Below are 22,167 nucleotides of genomic sequence, written 5' to 3' on the forward strand. Positions count from 1 at the left end.
TATTTTAGACAACTTTTGCCTGTTGTCTTTTTAAATTCATAGGTGTCATTATTATGTATAGTTCTATATGCTCGTTTGTGCAATTTATGGGACTACTAAGAGGTGAGTGCTGCTACCCCTATTTTAGCAGCAGTGGTATTACAGATGGCATGAATTTTTCCCCTGCAGACTGAAATCTATCTAGCACCCCAAAGCGACCCACCCTTGCCCCTCTTTGGCATCTGTAAGGACATGCAGGCGCATCACAACTGTGGGCAGGAACAAGACTGTGTCTGTGACTTAAGGTCTAAGTTATACAATGTACACAAATGAAACTTTGCTCTTTGGGTTGTGTCTCTAACCACTAGTTTCAAGACTGTCAGCTTTTTTGGGTAGTTCATTCTACAGAAGATCTTCACTTACAGATTTTCGAATTACCACATGCCAGGCTGGTCTGCTGGTTACTATGGATTCCTGGAGGCTCAGTTTGTACTACACTATTTGAAGTTGTTCTCTAGTGTGCTCTTAAAGTTATTCTTCTGCTCAGGCTGCCAGGATTAACTCTAAGTTCACTGTACAGCAGACATTCCTACAGATATCCAGCAGAGCAGCTGTACTTCACGAGATTTTAATTTAATGCTGGTAAATTGGTATTGTTCATGAACCTTATTTTGGGTTATTCCATTTCATCACAGAAATCAAACATGAGTCACTACCAGTCTCCACTGTAATCTCGCTATACTATGCTTCTGATTTTCTGGAATTTCCTCTGGATCACTAGTGTGATCACATCCTTTCCTTGCCTGAACTTTCACAGATTCTTATTACATTACTGGGAGGTAATCAAAGTCCCTGGGACCTGACAACTGTTTACCTCTCTATTCTCATTTCTCACTATTCTGCTCCGTATTCCCTACTACTTATTCCCTACTACTTATTCATCCCTAGATATCAGGTGTTTCTCTCCTCAGCGTTTATACACATGCTCCTTCTCATGTACCCAAACACCCTCCTCTTCCACATCCTGTCCTTACACGAGAAACTCTCCTTTGGCCCTGGATGGCTCGGGGGAGGGACTGCGGGAGGTTGGCTGTGGGAGCGCACTGACCACCAGGGGGCAGCTCCTGCGTTGAGTGTCTGCCCCCTGGTGGTCAGTGAGCGTCATAGCAACCAGTCAAATGGTCGTTCGGTCAACTGGTCATAATGGTCACTTAGGCTTTTATATATATAGACTGGTTTTAGGTGTACAGCATAGTGATCAGATATTTGTATAATTGACAAAGTGACCTTCCCAATAAATCTATTACCCACCTGGAACCGTACATAGTTAATATAATGTTAATGATTGTATTTCCTAGGCCAGGGGTGGGCAAACTTTTTGACTCGAGGGCCACAATGGGTTTTTAAACTGGACCGGAGGGCCGGAACAAAAGCATGGATGGAGTGTTTGTGTGAACTAATACATGTTAACACTGCTGCTGGTGAAGGAGCAGAGGGGAGAGCAAGAGAACCCTCCGCTCTTTCGGCTCCGCGGGCCGGATAGAACAGCTGAACGGGCCATAGTTTGCCCACGGCTGTCCTAGGCTGTACTTTACATCCCCATGACTATTTTGAAACTATCAATTTGTATTTAATACCATTCCCTTGACTATTTCTCAAGCCTATTCTTCACCACACCTTTCCTCCATAATCCCCTGGAATCTAGACAGATCACATGCAGCCTGCTCTTGTGTATTTAGAACAGACTTTTATTCTCTCAAAGAGGTAGCCTCCCAGGAGCACAGGGACTCACTGCATTGTAATACTCAGCAGGTACATTCTTCAGTGACGTGTGAATTTGAAAGGAATATAAAAAGCTAAGTCAGGGACACTTTTTAGGAGGCAAGCGATAACAAGTGATGTTAACAGATTCCCAAACCAGTCTCCCTGCATCTGCCCTGGTCCCTTCAAAAATGTTCTCGCCCTAACCAGTTTGGTTCAGTGGATAGAGCATCGGCCTACGGACTGGAGGGTCCCAGGTTCGATTCCGGTCAAGGGCATGTACTTTGTTTGTGGACACATTCCTAGTAAGGAGTGTGCAGGAGGCAGGTGAATCGATGTTTCTCACTCTCTATCCCTCTCCCTTCCTCTCTGTAAAAAATCAGTAAAATATATATTTTTTAAGATGTTCTCTGTGGTTGCCATAAATACTTTTTAAAAACCCTGATTACTAAATGTTCTCAGGGCAAGAAATATCTCAAGTGTCTTCCTCTCTGGTCTCGCCTTGTACTGTGCTACCCCCCGGCTCTCTGCTTGTAGCTGCCCTGCCCTCTGCCCTCTCCACAGAACTTTCTTTCCTTTCCTTTCTGTTAGATTAACTTGGCTTAAGCCTATTCCCTCCAGTCCCAGGTAACTGGATTCATTTCTCCCTTTATTGACTTACTACACTGTGTACCTCTTCATGACATTTTTTTCAACAAATACGTGTGAGAAGAGATCGTCTCTCGCCTACTAGATTATAAATATTACCTGGGCAGAGACCTTGTCTTTTTCTACTCACTTTTGTACTACTATCAGTATTCATATATTTATCATAGTATCTGATATATAAAAAATGTTTATAGTAAAGTTTGGTGAATGTAAGAAAGAATGATTGAGTGTATTTGGCATACATTTTATATCACCTTAGGGCTGTGTAGACCACCACAATAAACCCTGTCTTCATTCAGACTGTGTCCCTTGGCTATTCTTAGATACTTTGCATTTTTGAGCAAATTTTCACTTTTTGTTGCTAAAGTCATTATAGCACTTTTTGATGTATGGCATTATGTCAAGAATTAATTCATTGCATCATTCAGCAAACATGCACATTGTCAGACATTGCATATGGCACTTTGGATATAATGTTAAGAGGCAAGCGTCAAGGGGAGCATAGACTAGTGTAGGAGAAAGACACATGGGCCAACTGTTTAGATTAGTAAGATTAGTGATACTGGTGGTCAGTGTGCTGCCACAGCCAACCTTCTGCAGCTGGCCAATCTCCTGCAGTCCCTCCCCCCGGGCGACTGGCCCCAATTGGCCCTGATCGCCTGCCAGGCCAAAGGACCCCACTAATGCACAAATTCATGCACCGGGCCTCTGCTATAAAATAATATTGAATAAACTATAATTGGCACATAAAATGTTAGATTAAAAACAAAACAAAAGAAATAGGCTTCTTCTATTTAGTAGAGCTAGAGAATCCCTAACTGGAAACATGTTAGTACAGAACTAAAAATGCTAATTTAGAGGGAAAATTACGTTTTAGTGGAAACATATTACTGAGTTATTAGTCTCTACAATATAGTTAATATTCTAATATTTTTCTCCATTGGGCACTAAATACTGTAACTGAGAACTGATTCATTCAACTTCTAAAAAGATGCCCTTCATAAAAGCATATCAAGGCATAAACTTTACTTGAGTAGGAGCCTGTTTTTCATGTAATGGTCTTTGCATCTCATTTACATTACTTAAATCTTTTTATACAATACGGCCTCTTTGGCCACAGCCTTTTCCCTTCCCTTACAAACACCTACTCATCCTTCAGCGTCCAGCTCAAATGCTGCCTGCTCTGTGGAGCTTTGCCCAATTCCCACAGCCAGAGCTAATTACTCCCTCCTTGGTGTCTCCATGGCAATGTGTTGATATCCTTATTATAGCACTCTTCATCATGGTTAAGATGGCTGTTTATGCTTCGGTTTCCTGTTAGACTGTGAGAGCAGACACCGTACCTCCCATCTTTTTTTCCGTGTAGCTGACAACAATGCCTAGCACAACAGGCATTCAGTAAATGTTTGCTGATGAACAAATGAGTAACTAAAGAAGAAACATGCCATACGACAGACCTGTTTCTCAGCACGTCACATCTTGGGCAACACAGCATTGTTTCCTCTACCATTACTTTCTCCATCCGCACTGCTAGTTAGGAAGAATGGCAGGCTAGACTAGTTTAGTCCTTGAATAAAAACATATCTATTCTATCCTGCTGTCTGTTCAGAAAATATTTTTGGCTAAGGATAGAATCCCAGGAGTTGTTCAGTGCCCTCAACTATATAATCGATTACAGATTCATATTCAAATACAGAGTCATATCTTGAAATTTTAAACTTTCTATTTCATTTTATAGGCCCTTCTTTGACTAAAGAAGGAAGTTCCTAAATCTACAATTTTAATAATGCTATAAGCTATTCTTGGTTTAATACAAAAAGATCACCAAGATAAGTTTTAAAATAAAAACTTATGATTAGAAAAAAAGCAGGGACCTCATCTCTGCATGCCTTCTGTACTCTGATTACTGCCTACAACAATGATAAGCATATAGTAGATGCTGTTACTCTTTAACCTATCCAAGGTCTTACAAGTGAACAATTCCCTTCCCATTCAAACATTTGTCATGTTAACTTTAAAAACTCCCTATAAGTTCATTAACTCCTATGAAAATATATCAGTAACATGGTTAGATCTAGTGAAGTCATTTGAATAACTGAGTTTATTTCTGGTGCTTGTCTAAGGGGTAGGGCAAACTAAAAGCAAAGCCTCTTACTTGTTACAGATAATGGGAAAATATACAAGTTGGCATATGGGAACTACTATAGTCCTAGCAATCCATTTCTTTGTTCTTTAAGACAGAGTAGAAATAACTAATATTACTGCTCAACCATTCATATTGTTATGCAATGAAGGTGTATTAAATGGTTAGCTCTTGGGACTTTGAACTACATGCTATATTCCGTTATAGTCCACCTTAGTAGGCTTATCAATACATACTTGTGAAGAAGTTAAATAACAATATACTTTATATATTTATGCAAAAATTAATCACATGGATTGGTCATTTACTTATTTTTCCCAATGAAAGCATGAAATTCAACCTCTAATGAAAACACTTCCTTGTTATAAATGCACAAATTTCTTATGATCTCTTGACTAAATATTGGGAACACAATTTTCTTTTACAAGTTTAAGGAATACTAGAAGTAATTTTGACGTATCAGTTTTTACATAATGCACAACTGAAAAATGAAACCAATCTATATGTTTAAACAACAACAAAGGTTTAAACGTTTCCTGCATTAAGTTACCATGTTCCAGTCTGTTTCAACTTTTCTGAATATGGATTCCATTTTCCATACACCATTTTCCCATCCAGAAATGATTTGATTATTATTTGAAACTCGAACATAATGATCTTTCACAATATTATAACAAAGGTGAAGCTGTTTAGAAATCTTCTCATTTTCAGAGGGGATGAACATGGCTTCCTTTTTCTTAAAAAGGAAAACAGAATTAGTTTTTCAAGGTAATGAAAGACTATAGATTGTATATGTACATGGGGAGTGAGAGAGAGACGAAAGAGGGAGATTGCTATGAATAATGGTAAGAGATTCCTTCAATATGAAAATGAAAAATTAGTGCCATTAAAAATTCAGAAAATATTTTATAGGTTAAACATGATCAGTATAATGTTGATATAGCACAACTGCTACAAGACAGAAAATGAGAAGTATAAATAATAACTACAAGTTATATTTTTGTGATTTTTGTAAGTTCACCTAAATTCATTTATTTTTCTTCATTTCCAACATAATCGTTTTCTAACTGGACTAGTATAATTGTCTCTTGAAATTAATTCCCAGCTTTCAAGTTTTATTTCTCCTGTTCAAGCTTCACAAAGTAATGGAAGTGATTTTTTAAAAATGTAAATTGTGATGTTATTTCCTTGCTTAACTCACTCCACTGACTTCCACTGTACTGCAACTCTAAACCTTTACCAAGGGTTACAGGACCCTGCATGATCTGTCCCCTGCCTACTTCTCCAACCAGATCTCATGTTACTCTGCCCTTGGTCTCTATGCTCTCACCATATTACTTTTCCTTTAGTTCCTCAAAAAGATCCAGTTCGTTTCTGCCCCAGTGCCTTGATACATACTGTTTCCACTGTCTGGAATGCTGTTCTTTCTACTTCCCATATCTTTGATTTTCTCTCTCATCCTTTAAGCCTAAACCTAAAGCCATTTCATCAGAGTGTCCTTTCCTGGTAACCCTAAGGTAGGAGAGTGAAACAATCAATGCAGACCACTGCTCTAGTCTGTCTTAATGTCGTAATACAGTATTTACTAATCATTCAGGATATGCTTTTTTTGTTCAGCATTGGGTATCAGGTATTAAACAATATAAAACTTTGAATGTACAAGAATCACTAAAAATATATATCTTAGAAAAGGAAAGAAAAAAATAATTACATATTTGTATTTGTAATCACTGTCAGAATTACAAAACAGTAACATTGCATGTATAAATAAGATAATTCCCTAGTAGAACCTATGACTATTACTGTCAAAAAAGTAAAATAAAAGCAGTTTATTCTATTTAGATATTGGTATTATAAGTTAGTGTATTCGCTTCAAAGAAAGCATGTAACAACAAAGATATTTCAGAATCGAAATAGCCAAATGGAAATAAAATTTAAAGTAGCAGTATATTTTACAAGGACAACTAATTGCAAAAGGGAAAAGAAAAATATATGTTACTGAACATACCATGTATGCAACTGAACAAACAATCTGGAGTAAGAATGACATTAATATTTCATGAAATCTTTTAGTCTAAGATTAACATGAAACTATTCTTTCCAGAAATCACAGGATATCACCAACTTATTTCGAGGTCTAGTTCCAAAAATTTTTTGGACTGACATTTTTCAATTTACTTTTAAAATAAACATTTATTTCTAAAGAGGAAAATGACATTTTTAAATCCATAGCTCTAATAAGGTCTTCAGTAATAGAGAAATTTTTAAAAATTTTCAAAAGGGGAAACAATCTGAGCATATGATCCAATTCATATTTTTATTTTATTTTATTTTTTAAAAAATATATTTTATTGATTTTTTACAGAGAGGAGGGGAGAGAGATAGAGAGTTAGAAACATCGATGAGAGAGAAACATCGATCAGCTGCCTCTTGCACATCCCGCACTGGGGATGTGCCCGCAACCCAGGTACATGCCCTTGACCGGAATCGAACCCGGGACCCCCCCAGTCCGCAGGCCGACGCTCTATCCACTGAGCCAAACCGGTTTCGGCCCAATTCATATTTTTAAAGTTTAATCAACTTATATGCCATACAAGAGGAAGCACACCCATCCATAAAAAGAAAAAGAAATGAAGACCTAAATAATATCAATGTTTTAAATTGAGCACAGCTGTGAATTAAATTAGCTCTTTTACACTGGCTTCATTTACATTTATACTTATAACTTGCACTGCATCAGCAGTGATTTGAATGATTTGTAGAATTTAGATCTTGTAATTCTATGGCTGAGCCAACACTTCCAACTGCCTGCTAAAGATTCTGGATAAATTAACAAGCAAACAAAGTTACTGAAGATAATTCACTCCCTTTAGACATATTTCTTTATTGGAGAAATGAGTTGCAAATTTAGAAAAAGTAGATATAAAACTTTAATTAGTTTAGAACTGTCGATATTGATATCGTGATGGGTTATTTTCCTTTCAAGCACTTTTCATTACATTATCACCTTAGACCTTCATATAAAATACTTTATAAGAATATATTTATTAAAAAGTAAATAAAATATTTTATAGTAAGTCAACTTTAAACTCCCTAAGGGAAAGGGACAGTCTATTGTACTTTCTTCATGTTTATTACAGAGCTTTTCACCTACCCTCTAATTATAGACATTATATTTCCATTGTTCATTATTTAATTTTGGAAGATTAATCAAGAGATATCTTAAAATAAGTTTGACAATATAATAGCAATCACACCAGCAGCAATAATTTCTAGACAATAGCAGATGTATGCAAGTCTATTTCTTATTCTGGTTGGTGATTACATGGGTGCTCAATTTGTAAAAATCTGTTCAGCTGTACACTTAGAATTTGTGCATTTTTCTGTATATATTTCAGCAAAAGTTATACTATACTCAAAATTTATGAAAAATAGAAAAATCCTATTTTAGAATGTTTTGCTAACTCTCTTGTATGTGACTAGACTATGTCAATCAATCATCGGATTGTTTTTAATAATTAAGCTGAGAAGTTAATTGAAAAGTCATGGCCAATGCATTTTTTCAGTAAGTAAAGAGCACAGTATAAGAAGCAGGAAAGTGAGATTAACATGCTATAATGAATTAAATACCTCTAGACCCATTTCACCTCGGGCTACTCTCCAAGCCACTGACCCAGATATTCTTCCACCAAGTTCTCCAGGCTTAGGGGTCTTGGGAGAAATAAATTCAACAAGCTCCACAATGATCCTCTGGAGAAGTTCTTTTCTTCTGTTTTCTGACAAAGACATTTGCCTCTACAATGCATGTTTTAAAAAAAGTCATTAAGATTAGGAAAATGTGGAAGCCCAACTCTAAGTAAGAATATACTTAAGACATGTATTTTAAGGGAATCTTTTTTTTTTTTAAATATATTTTATTGATATTTTTACAGAGAGGAAGGGAGAGAGATAGTTAGAAACATCGATGAAAGAGAAACATCGATCAGCTGCCTCCTGCACATCCCCCACTGGGGATGTGCCCGCAACCCAGGTACATGCCCCTGACCGGAATCGAACCTGGGACCTTTCAGTCCGCAGGCCGACGCTCCATCCACTGAGCCAAACCGGTTTCGGAGGGAATCTTAAAAGAAGTAACAAACTTTATTTTCATATGTATAATTATTTGGAAAATAAAATGAACACTAGAAAGTTCAAAGTAATTTTTAAAAACTTAGGTAAAGAGATCATTTTATGACCACATCCAACGCTGCATGACCTTTAATATCCTAGATTTAAAATGAAGATACCAACCTCTATTTTTGGCCCCAGTAAACTACTTGTGTCAGGTCAACTGTCCCACTGAGAAAGTTAGAAAAGGGGGAACACATACACACAGACACATATAAAAACCTGTTTGAATGCAATAGAAAACTACCAACGTAGCCAGACTGAAGAAGATCCCAAGAGAAGTAAATTGAAGTGAACCAATACTGTGCCACTTGCCCAGCCAGCACGACTCAGTGGTTGAGCATCAACCTATGAACCAGGAGGTCATGGTTCGATTCTCGGTCAGGGCACATGCCCGGGTTTCAGGCTCCATCCCCAGTGTGGGGCGTGCAGGAGGTAGCCAATCAATGATTCTCTCCCATCATTGATGCTTCTATCTCTCTCTCCCTCTCCTTTCCTCTGAAATCAATAAAAAAAATTAAAAAATACTGTGTTACTTTTGCCTTCCAGGAATTTGCTAATTATTAACTGAAACGAGGAGGAGGGGCCAAGAAACCAAGCACAAAATGAAGGCTAAAGCGCTGAAAAACAAAGAATTTTTAGCAGAAACAAAGTGCTGGCGAGTAAATAATTGGAGATCAGAGCCTTCCAAGGTCAAGGGATCTAGTAAATACTCCAGGATTTCAGCTTGGCATCTCTGAAGGACTACACAGTAAAGGTGAAATTCCACAGAGATTGAAAAGCTCACTTTCAACGTCAATCATGATTGCATTAAGGTGATCCACTCCTATTCTAATTGCCTTCCAACAGTGCAAAGAAAAAAAAATCATACAAGTATATAGTTAAAAAAATTTCCATACTACCAAAAGGGTATAAAGTAAAAACTTAATCTTCCCTCTTGAACCACCAGGTTTTCTCGGAAGTAGTCATTGTTAACAATTTCCTGTGTCTTGTTTTAGAAATTTCTATACTTGACCAAGTGTATGTGTGTGCGTGTGTGCATGTGCGTGTGTGTATGTAATTATATTCAAGACACAATTACTTGGATAAATAAAACATACTTTTGCCAAGTATTATATATACTAAAATTTTGTTTCACTGAACTTTGAGACATAATGATTTAATGTAAAAAAGTACAATATTTAAAATAAGTCATCAGAAATTTGAATTAACAAAAAGACATTTAACATATTATTTTAGCTTACAAAATAATGCCACAACTTTAAAAACCAGCTCTTGATTATATAAAAATTTTCAAATATCCTCTCAAAAATGACAAATGCCCATCACCTACCTGCTTATTAAGTCCATTAATAGTTTCTCGAAGTAATTCTTCTTTAATCAGAGTTCTTCTGGAGATTACCTCTTCATGTTTACAAGAATATCGCCAAGTGACATCAACCACCTCAAATTATAGAGTACAAACATGTAACAAGATTACAACATCAACCTTAAATACCTAGAATGTAATTCTTAAACATAAAATTTTACAAATGCTATCTTTATTCAACTTCAAAAACCTGTGGAACAAAATCAGAGAATGTGCTTTTTATTCATTTTGTTCAGGCACATGTTTAAGAAAGACTGTGACAAGATGAAGTTTTCAGGACATTTAGGTTTTTTAGAACTGATTTCCCAAAATACAACAAATAAAAAACCTTTTCCATTTTTACTGCATGAAATTTATATTATAGAACTGATTTTTGCAAAAACAATTCAATGGAGAAATAACCTTTTTCAACAAAAGGTGCTAGAAAATTCCTTATCCATATACAAAACAATGAATTTCAATCCACACCCCAGAGTATATATACAATTAACTCAAAATGGATCACAGACCCAAGTGTAAAAGTATAGAACTTCTAAAAGAAAACAAAGGAGAAAATCATTGTGTCTTGTGTTAAGCAAAATTTTCTTAGCTACACTATCAAAGAGCATGATCTATGGAAGAACAAATTGATAAAATGGACTTCATCAATTTATTCTCTTCAAAAATCATTGAGAAAATGAAAAGATGAGAAAATTTTTTGCAAAGCATATATCTAGTAAAGGACTTGCATTCAGAATATATAAGGAACTCTCAAACTCAACGATAAAAAAAAAATTTAAAAAGTGGGCAAAGTAGACAGGTGGATGGCAAATCCTATATAATAAAAGCCTAATATGCTAAGTGTCCATCCAGCCTTCCAGTCATCGTTCAACCAATCAAAGCGTAATATGCTAATGATATGCTAAGGCTGCTCAACCACTCGCTATGACGTGCACTGACTCCCAGAGGGCAGTCAACCTGGTGGACCAGTTGCTATGACGTACACTGACCACCGGGGGGCACACAGTCGACAGGTCGAACAGTTGCTATGACGTTCACTGACCACTAGGAGGCAGACACTCTGACCCATAGGTTAGCTTGCTGCTGGGGTCTGGCTCATCGGGACTGAGCGAGATGGGCCAGACATGCCCTGGAGCCCTCCTGTGGTCCCTCCCCAGCTCGTCAACCTCCCGTGTCCCTCCCTAGTCCTGATCATGCACCAGTGGGGTCCCTCGGCCTGGCCTGCACCCTCTTGCAATCTGGGACCCTTTGGGGGATGTCAGAGAGCCAGTTTCAGCCTGATCCCACACAACACAGGAATTTGCCCCTGGTGGTCAGTGCGCGCCTACAGTGGGAGCACACAGCTCAGCCAGAAGCCAGGCTCATGGCTGGTGAGTGCAGTGGCAGTGGCAGGAGCCTCTCCCGCCTCCGTGGCAGTGCAAAGGATATCTGACTGCTGGCTTAGGGGAACAGGCCTAAGCTGTTAGTCAGACATCCCCTGAGGGCTCCTGGACTGCGCTGAGGGGGTGCAAGTCAGGCTAAGGGATCTCTCTCCCCACCACCCCCCCCATGCATGAATTTCATGCACCAGGCCTCTAGTAAGCACATAAAAAGATGCTTAGTACTGTATGAATACATGGAACAGACTGACAGATCTCAGAGGGGAAGCGGGCAGAATTAGATAAAAGGTGAAAAGATTAGCCAAAGAATATATATGGATGATCCACAAACACAGAAAAGTGTGGTGATGGCCAGGGGATGGAAGCTGGGTGGAGGTAGAGGGCAGAAAACAATAGGCATCTATAATAGTGTCAACAGTAAAAAAAAAAAAACAAAAAAAACAAATTTTGTTCAACTACCATATAAATAAATAATGTCCATCAACAGATGAATGAATAAATAAACTATGGTACATCTATACCAAGGAATACTCAGCAATAAAAATAACCACTGATACACATGGATGAATCTCAAAGTAATTATACAAAGAAACTAGACTCTCCCATCTTCACCCCACCAAAAAGAGGATATAGATGCTCCCTGACTTGTGATGGATTACATCCCAATAAATCCATAAGTTGAGGATATAAGTTGAAAATGCTCTTAATAGTAGTACACTACAGAGTATTGGTTATTTGCCCTGTGATTGAATGATATACTGGGAGTTGTAGGTCACCTACAATGCCCAGCATCATGAGAGTATGGTACATGAGAGCATATCACTAGTCCAGAAAAAAGATCAAAATTTAAAATTCAGAATATAGTTTCTAGGGAATTTGTATTGCTTCTACTTTTTGCTGAAAAACCATCTACAGTCGTAAGTAGGACCATCTGTATACTACATGATTCCATTTACATAAAACTGTAGATCTGTTGTTACCCAGACAGGGACAAGAAGTAGGGATAACAAAGGGACATGTGGAAACTTCCAGGGATAGTGGATATGTTCACTATCTTGACTTTGTAAGGTAATTTCATAGGTGTATATAAATGACAAAATTTATTAAATTGTATACTTTAAATATGTCACATTTTGTATGTCAATTATACTTTCAAAATTTGTCAAAACTGTATTTTATTCTTAGAGGGAAAAAAGTGTTCTTTTATGCTTACCTCATCTTTAGAAAATGCTAGGACATAGGACAGCTTCTTCCCCCACCCTACTTCATAGAGGAGCGGTTTGTCACAGGCATTTTCACAGGCATCACAGTGCAGCCACCGCTGCTGAGAGGGAGAATAGACTTCTGTCCAGACATGGTCTGCTCAGGTATACCAGAGAGCAACAGGAAGAAAAAAAGTTTACAAAACCAGAATGACTTCCAGTAACTATATACAAACTCCTAAGATAAGAACCACATAATAAAGTTAGGTGTAATATTCTAAATCTTAGTTAAGACTGAACATTTTGTGGCACACAAGACTCTAGTACACTTGTTTTCTCTGTCCCTTTGAAATCCTTGAAAATGTTTGTGGAAAATCTCATTTAATGCAGTCAGTTTTCGGCTTAATTAAAAATAACATGAGCTATAACTTTAAAAAGGGTGAACATATTGAACAATAGCATCAAAAACAGGGATCAGTTTGCTAATGTGAGGAAGTTAATGTCACTTTTGGAAATGCAGTCTCTCTCAATTTTTAAGACCCAGAACCAAAAGGAAGTCTAAGGAGGATCTCTGATTATTGATGTTCTACATTGTAAGAGAACAATAACGAATGAAACATAAGTTAAACACTGAAAAAAAGGAAAACAACTTTTGACATGTAGATGACATATGTCATTTCTAAATAAGAACAAAATAAGTTTCACATGGCTTTTATTACTTTTTTGTATATTAAGATTTAAGATTACTAAATCTTTTATACTAATCCTATAAAAGTAAAGATTTCTATAGCATATTATTACACATGCTCTTATCCATATAGAAATACCATTACTAAAAATGGCATGGTAAATTATTAATAAAGAATGTTTATAGTGCAGAGTACTATGCAAAATACTAGGTGCACCACAAAAATTTTGTGATCCCCATAAAAATCCGTGAGGTTGGTATTATTATTTTACAAAAGGCAAATGGAAGCTCGGACTCAGAAGGCCAGAAAGTACCAGACAGAACATAACAAGCCCAGACGGTAAAATCCTTAATTCTGCAAAGCCCTACTACTCTCTGCTCACACCAGTTCTGTACCTGTGTAATCCCAAACGTAGCGAGCTTCAAACCCTAAGGCTCGGCAGCACAGTGTAAAACAATTGGCCCACTCGCCACACCGTCCACATTTCGTTTCCAAAAGTTTCTCAGGGTTATTATACCTGGTTTTAAATAACAGTAAAAAAGCTTTGATTCATTATCAAAACTAAAAATTTTATAGAATTTATATTACCTCTGTGCTAAACAGTAATATTCCTAATTTTAAATTCGTAATGATTAGAGAGCCTAGAATATATGAGGCAGTGTTAGAATCTTTGGTAAAAATGATTAAACAATGGTACAACCTTCAAGGAGTTTACAGTCCTAAGAGGGAGAAGAGATGAACATAACTAACTTGAATACACAGAAGACTATAATACAGACCTTACAATAGGTCAGGTTAGGGTTACAGGAGAGTGGTCAGGGAGGAGAGCGAGGTATTTGAACGGGCCTTGAAGGGCAGGATTTGCATAGGCAGAGATTCTCCAGGAAATCTGCTCTGAGCATTAGCATTACCCTAACAAGTAGTCTAATTAGCTCACTGTATTTGAAAGGTAAACAACTTTAACAGACTACTCAATGAAGCTCTTAAGCTTAGGTAAACTCAAGTTTACTTAAAATCCTTTTCCTGTCTCTAATGATTATTTTGATTGAAATTTTATTCTTTTCAACTACTTAAAGGTGCTTGCTAATTTGGAAGTTGTTTTTTAAAAGATATTTGCTATGTCTCCAATTATAAAATTATCACAAAACTGGAGAACACCAAGTTTTGCATTTGGCCTGAGAAGGATTTTGAGCTGATAAAGCTAAGCAGGAAAAGGCCCCATTTGAGCAGAAATGCTGGCCTTGAATTTGGAAGGATGCAGTTGCATGAATAAACTGGCTCTGCTATGACAAGTTTGTCTTAAGCAGATGATCTTGTGTAAGCTAAGTTAAATGAGTTTATAATTCAGGTAATTAGGTCACTGAAATGTTATAAATTTACAATAAGAAGTAAAACAACAGAATCAGAGCACCTATACCTCCTCCTTCTGTATACCACTGTGCCAAGTTGAACAACCAGCTCAGCCTCTAATTAATAGTGCTCATCATCGGAACCCAATACAGAGAACTGCTAAGAGTACAATGAGCAAATGTTTAGAAAGGAAAAAAACACTGTATAGTTTTGTTAGACTGGGCTCCTCCACACTACATTACCAGTTTACAACAAATCACTGAGAAAGAATTTATGAGGAGAGGGAATTATATGTATCTTTTATCTTCAAATCTTTGTAAAGTGTCTGTGCAAATGTATGCTAAATGAAGATATAACTTATACAATTTTTTATAATAATTGGATATTGGATTTTGTTTATCCTATATTCTGTATATCACAGGAATGGTTCCCTTAAGGAGAGAATGGAGTTCCCAAGCCCCCAAAACTAGGTATTTCAAACATATATCTTTTCTTGCCTAATGATAAAACCAAACTTTACAAGTATTGCCAATTAAGAAAAACTGATGAGGCTTATAAATTAATAGAAAAAGTGAATTGAAAAGTTCAAATTTCTGTTGTGAAAATTTAGAGATATGAAGGTAGGTTAGGTTGGGCAGGGGAGGCACCTAATTAAAACAAACAAATGATGGAACTGTACTTTTATCTTCCATATTACTATCTGATGATTATTTTAAGTACAGTATTGTAATTGCTATCACAACTATCAATATTATTAATGTTGTTAGTATTGTTTTTATATTCTATCAAGTATTAATATTAAAGTTATCAGAAATGTAAAATTAATGTATATAGAAACCAATATGAGATTAATAGCATTAAATGTACTAGGTCTACACTCAATTTATATTTAAGAGCAAGAGTCAAAAACCTTTCCTTTAAAAAGACAGACAGTAAATATTCTAGACTTTGAAGGCCATATGATCTTTGTTTCCAGTACTCGACTCTGCCACTATAAAATAAAAAGTTAAAGAACATATATAAATGAATCAGCATGGATGTGTTCCAAAAAAACTTTATTTACAAAATAGGATGTGGGCTGGATTTAGCCTGCCAGTCATACCTTGTTGATCCTTGTCCTAATAATTAAAATGAAGATTAAAAATTTCGTTTCATAAAAATTCTCTTCTACCCATTCCATTAAGACTTGACGGTCCACTGGATACCCACCTCGGGAACCGATTGCTGAACTGGCATGCATCACAATAATGATCTTCCACTCTGTTTGCACCCCACTTCAACTCATCTTCAGTGGGAAATAATCCTTCACCTCTAGACTTAGTCTTGCCACCACATTTGCTGCACAAAATGTCATTCACCCATTGAAAAAATTCTTCCTTAAACCAGTGCAGAAGCTCCAGCAAAAGAAAATCCTCATCACTTAAATTAATACCTGAGAAATTAAAACAGAACCAAGTAAGAGCTAAAGCTGACAAAAACTAAAACTATCCACATTCTCAGATATGAGCTGAAATATATGAAAATATATGATCTCAAAGGTTTGCACAAATATTAATGCAAGAAATATCATTAGATATTGATTGTGAATGAGGCGGAAATAGGGTAACAGTACACTGCCTTTTAGAGCAGTAGGACGTTTACCACTTTGTACCCTCTGACAGACATTATGCATTAACATGTGAGCTGAACACACAATCTCTCAGGGAACTACGGTCAGTTTGGAATTGATCCGGAAACACATGAGAAGTTAAGAAAAAAGTCTGATTTGGAAAAACACTCTAAAATTACTGTATTAAAGTTATCAGGTATATATACAAGGAAACATGAAACAATCACAAAATCACCGACAGGAATCACACAATTCCAGACACTTTAAAAATCATCCTATTAGCTTTTCTATCAGGGTTTCAACATACAACATAATCCATCCATGGATACTCTCTCTAAAACATAAAAACATGAGCATATCTACACTGTATATAATGACCCTAGCAAGTAAGCATGACACATAATAATATATCCCCTTTATCAAATAAAAATACCTTTCTTGACCATATTTAAGGCTATGGTGTCTCTGGAATGAAAGAAAGGAGAAAGGGAAAAAAACCTAGGAGACCTATACAGGGAACTCTCTGTATTTAATGTTTTATTATTTAAAAAATGATACATAAAGGAAATGTAAAGCATAATGTTAAAGTCTAATAAAGTTTGATGCTGGTCATGGGTGTTTGATATATTATACTCTATTCTTATATTTGTTTGATATATTTCACAATTAAAAAACTATGAAACTACAGAGAATATAAAAAGGCCAGAAACATACTATTTTCCTGTATTAGAAAACTCAATAGTTCTCCACAAATTAATCTGTAATTTAATGTAATCTCAGTAAAATTATAAAATATAAAATCTGACAAGCAAAGTTCATGTGAAAAAAATGTACAAAATAGTCAACATAACTTTGACTAAGAACTATGAGATAAATTTGCCTACTACATATCAAAACACATTACAGAATTCTAATGATTAAAATATTGTAATATAAGGGAAGAATAGACAACAAATCAATAAAACTAGAGTCCTGAAAGACAGATTTTTGTTTTCATTTTTTATTGAGTTTATTGGGGTGACACTGGCTAACAAAATTTTACAGGTTTCAGGTGTACAATTCCACAACACATCATCTGTACACTGTATTGTCTTCACCACCCCAAGTCAAGTCTCCGTCCATCACCATTTATCCCCTTCATCCCCTCCTCCACTTCCCTCCATGGCACCTCTGCCCCAGCAATCCCCACACTGTTGTCTGTGTCCATAAGTTTTTTATTTTTTTCTCAATCCTTCCACTCCCAGCCTCCCCACCCCACTGACAGGTGTCAGCCTGCTCTGTCTATGGGTTTGTCTCTATTTTGCTTGATATCATTTTGTTCATTAGATTCCACATATGAGTGAAATCATATAGTACCTGTCTCTCTCTGACTGGCTTATTTCACTTAGCATAATGCTTTTTGGTTCATCCATGCTGTCTCAAAGGGTAAGATTTCCTTCTTTTTTTAAGGTTGAGTAGTATTCCATTGTGTAAGTGCACCACAGCTTTTTTATCCACTCATGCAATGATAAGCACTTGGGCTGTTTCCAAATCTTGGCTATTGTAAACAAAGCTGCAATGAACATAAAAGTGCATATATTCTTTCAAATTAGTGTTTAGGGTTTCTTTGTATATATTCCCAGAAGTAAAATCACTGAGTTATACGACAGTTCCATTTTTAATTTTTTGAGGTAACTCCATACTGCTTTCCACAGTGGTTGCACTAATCTGCATTCTCACCAACAGTGCAGGACAGTTCCCTTTTCTCCACATCCTTGCCAACACTTGTTTGTTGATTTATTGATGATAGCCATCCTGACAGGTGTGAGGTAATAGCTCATTGTGGTTTTAATTTGCATTTTTCTGGTGATTAGTGACGTTGAGCATCTTTCAGATACCTACTGGTCATCTGTATGTCCTCTTTGCAGACGTGTTTATTCAGATCCTATGCCCAATTTTTAAAATTGGATTGTTTTTTGATGTTGAATTTTTAAGTTCTTTATAAAGTTTGGATGTTAATCCATTATCACTGGCAAATTATGTTCTCCCATTTAGTGGGTTGTCTTTTCATTCTGTTGGTTTCCTTTGCTGTACAAAAACTTTTTACTTTGATGTAGTCCCACTTGTTCATATTTTCTTTTGTTTCCCTTGCCCGAGGAAATATTTCAGAAAAAAAATATTGCTATGAGAAATGTCTGAGATTTTACTGCGATAAACCATATTTAATAAAGTTAGTCTTTTTTTTTTTTAATATATTTTATTGATTTTTTACAGAGAGGAAGGGAGAGAGATAGAGAGTTAGAAACAACAATGAGAGAGAAACATCAATCAGCTGCCTCCTGCACATCTCCTACTGGGGATATGCCCGCAACCCAGGTACATGCCCTTGACCGGAATCGAACCTGGGACCTTTCAGTCCGCAGGCTGACGCTCTATCCACTGAGCCAAACCAGTTTCGGCATAAAGTTAGTCTTTCAAAGTAGTTCTAAGAGGAAGTACTGTTCAGTAAACGATATTGGGACAGGTCGCTATCAAAATAGCAGATTCTTACTGTACTTCATTCATCCTTAAATGTATATTTATAGTACTACATATATATACACACAGAAAAAAATGCTATAAAAGTAATAGAAGTTACAAGAGAATGTTTATGACTTTTGTTCATGAATATGTTTAAGGCTTTAACCAAGACAAAAATTGTAAAATAATGAAAAAATAAATTTTCTTATAGTGTATATCAAAATATATACTAAGTGAAATTAAACAAAGAACACTGGGGGGAGGGGGGGTGTAACATGACTAACAAAGAAAAAGTACCCCAAATATATAAGAAACTTCTAAAAGTAAGTAATAATACTAACACACCTATCAGAAAAATTTAAAAAGTTCATAAAAGAAGTTCAATAATTTCATTTGTTTGGCAGGATCTATGATAACAAACATATCACACACACATGCATGTATACCAGGAGGCATGCTTTACAAGAATCTTCACTGCTGCAGCATTTAGAATAGAGATAGATGGTAAAAAATCTCAATTTTCTTGGATAGGAAATGGTAAAAATAAAGTATATGCATAATATAGAAGAACACCATGTAGAGTTAAAAAGATTTCTAAGACATGATAGTAAATTTAACACACTACAGAGCTAAAGATATATGGGATAAATTTTATGTAAACCCACACAACTTAAATATTTATTTTTACAGATAACTGTAAATGAGTGTAAATACCCCCCAAAAATATGAAAGGGAACACATCACCAGATAACAAGTGGTAACTATAAAAGAGGCGTAGGACTGATTGGCAAGGAGAATTTAACTTTTCCTGTATATGTAAGTTTTCTAACCAAAAAGGTATTCACAAATGTTAAAAATAAACTTTTAGAAATACAGCACTGCCATCATCTCTCCTTAGAGTCCCTACAACAGCCAGATAAGAAACAATTACACAGAAACTCATAGTAAAATGCTGAAGTTGGAATAACTTAACAACTAAAATCCTAAGACCATTAATGATAACAATGACATATAACTATTGGTAGATGAATGTGGCAGAATTGTTCAGAGCCATTTACAAAAAATATCATTTATTTCTGAAAATTATCATTCCTATTTCAAATAAAGAAATTTGAGGCATAGAGATTAAATTACTTGCTCAGTGATTCATAGTAAGTGGCAGAGCTAAAATTATACCCAGGCAATTGGCTTCAAAATCTACATTTTTAATTAGTAAATAATCTCTCTCTCTTAACCAAAGTGAATCAATGGTCTAATCATATAAATTAATTGTGAATACAGTTTCTGTTAGATTCACATTAAGATTCACTAATAATACCATCATATATTCCATGGACTCAAGTTCTACTAAGCCTAAAAAAATTCACATACTAATGATTATGATTAAACTGCAAATACATGTTTGGGTAAAAAAGTGGTTTCTGTTTTGTTTTAAATATATTTTTATTTATTTCAGATAGGGAGTGGGAGAGAAAGAAATAGAAATATCAATGATGAGAATCATCAATTGGCTATCTCCTGCATGTCCCCCACTGGGGATCAAGCCCACAACCTAGGCATGTGGTTCATAGGTTGACACTCAAACACTGAGCCATACCAGAAGGGGTAAAAAAAAAAGTTTTGTTTGTTTTTTTCAAATATTAACGGATGTGTTCATTAGTGATATGCAATAAAGTTATGCTGTTATTGTATTCTTTAAAAATCCACACAGAAATAGGTTAGATATTTACAATATATATAGCAAAGAGCACCATTTAGTGTTCCTGTTTATTTAGCAATGATGCATTTTTAGCAATGAATGGTGATGTAAAGCCCCTACCTTTATCCAATTTTCTAGCTCTAGATAACTTTTCTTGAGATCTCTTTTTCAGTTCTTGGACGGGAATACAAGCCAATGCTTTCTGCTGGAGAGCAAGATTTTCATAGACCAGCACATGCTGCAGGTTGGCCTGAAGAACTTTCAGAATGATTGAATCAGCAGTAACCTAATAGAAAAAAAACCCTGAAATTAGTTTTTCTCCATATTCTATAAAAATAACATAAAAAGCACTGGCTATATGATTTCATAAAGAGGAACATATGAATTTACTGAAGTAATTATACTCAAAACCTTTACAAAATTAATATGAGATAGCCATATGTGTGTCACAGTCTAAGACATATATTTTTTCCCTCTGAGTATATTATATTACTGAGGATATATTGAAGCAGGGGTGCGATGAATTGTTGACCATAAGCTTGGATCATGACAATGCTCTGTTCAATGCATGTAACAGCCCTTTCCATTTCAAATTCCTGTAAGTAATATAATTTTTTAAAACTTTATTCAGCATTAGCAAAGGATAAGTACTCTTAAAGAGGAAAGGCAGACACAAATGAATTAAAGGAGGAAACCACAGTAATATGTCCTCTAGAGAGAATGGTTACAAAAACTAAAAAAAGTTCTCAAAATAATCCCAAAGGCAGAGGAGCCACAGAATCCACAGAGCAGGAAGAGTCCTTTGAGCAAGCATTAGGGAGACTGGATGGGTCCTGCAGAAGGAACACTTAGACATTTTGCACCTCTCACCCCGTCACTCCTTGTCAACGAAGAATGTGCCTCTGAACAGTGCCAGAGGATGCTTAGATTCCTAAAAGGAAAGAGGCGTGTCCAAACTAAGAACAATTACTTTTGGCAGAGCCCACTTAAACAAAACAAAAATAGAAAGATTTTAAAAGAACAGATTAAAAAAGCCAAGAAAGTAGGAACATAGAAAATACAAAATAAAATGTCAAAAATAAGTTCAAACATGTTATTAATTATAGGAAGTGTATTAAAAGGTTAAAGATAAATTTAAAGAAATAAAAACAATTGCCAAATGCTTTTTTAAAAAAATATTTTTATTGATTTCAGAGAGGGAGGGAGGGAGAGAGAGAGAGAGAGAGAGAGAGAGAGAGAGAGAGAGAAACATCAGTGATGAAAGAGAATCATTGATCAGCTGCCTTCTGCATGCCCCCTACTGGGGATTGAGCCTGCAACCCAGGCATATGGCCCTGACCAGAATCAAACCCGAGACCCTTCAGTCCGCAGGCCAATGCTCCATCCACGGAGCCAAACCAGCCAGGGCTGCCAAATACTTTTAATGATAGGCACTGTATAAGCACAGGGGATGGGTGCACAAGACAGACATGATCACTTTATGATACAAGTCGGGAGGTATTAAACAAAAATGATAGAACCACCACATTACGTTAAAAATAATGGAGACCAGCCTGGCCGGCGTGGCTCAGTGGTTGAGCATTGACCTATGAACTAGGAGGTCATGGTTCGATTCTTAGTCAGGGCACATGGGTTGCGGGCTTGATCCCCAGTGTGGGGCCTACAGGAGGCAG

At 36.2% G+C, this 22,167-nt stretch overlaps 1 protein-coding gene across 2 annotated transcripts in view; it reads right to left on the bottom strand.

The window, feature by feature from the left end:
• NGLY1 (N-glycanase 1) overlaps positions 1-22,167 on the bottom strand; it is a 46,074-nt gene that overhangs the window by 5,117 nt on the left and 18,790 nt on the right. For both annotated transcript variants that reach the window (XM_059664101.1, XM_059664102.1), the window contains exons 4-10: positions 20,615-20,780; positions 15,897-16,119; positions 13,733-13,854; positions 12,660-12,805; positions 10,032-10,142; positions 8,162-8,326; positions 5,082-5,267 (exon numbers count right to left, since the gene is read on the bottom strand). In XM_059664101.1, coding sequence (XP_059520084.1) covers positions 5,082-5,267; positions 8,162-8,326; positions 10,032-10,142; positions 12,660-12,805; positions 13,733-13,854; positions 15,897-16,119; positions 20,615-20,780 — 1,119 coding nt within the window. The remainder of the gene's footprint in view (positions 1-5,081; positions 5,268-8,161; positions 8,327-10,031; positions 10,143-12,659; positions 12,806-13,732; positions 13,855-15,896; positions 16,120-20,614; positions 20,781-22,167) is intronic.

This window comes from Myotis daubentonii, chromosome 14, assembly GCF_963259705.1.
Source record: "Myotis daubentonii chromosome 14, mMyoDau2.1, whole genome shotgun sequence".
Taxonomy (NCBI): Eukaryota; Metazoa; Chordata; class Mammalia; order Chiroptera; family Vespertilionidae; genus Myotis; species Myotis daubentonii.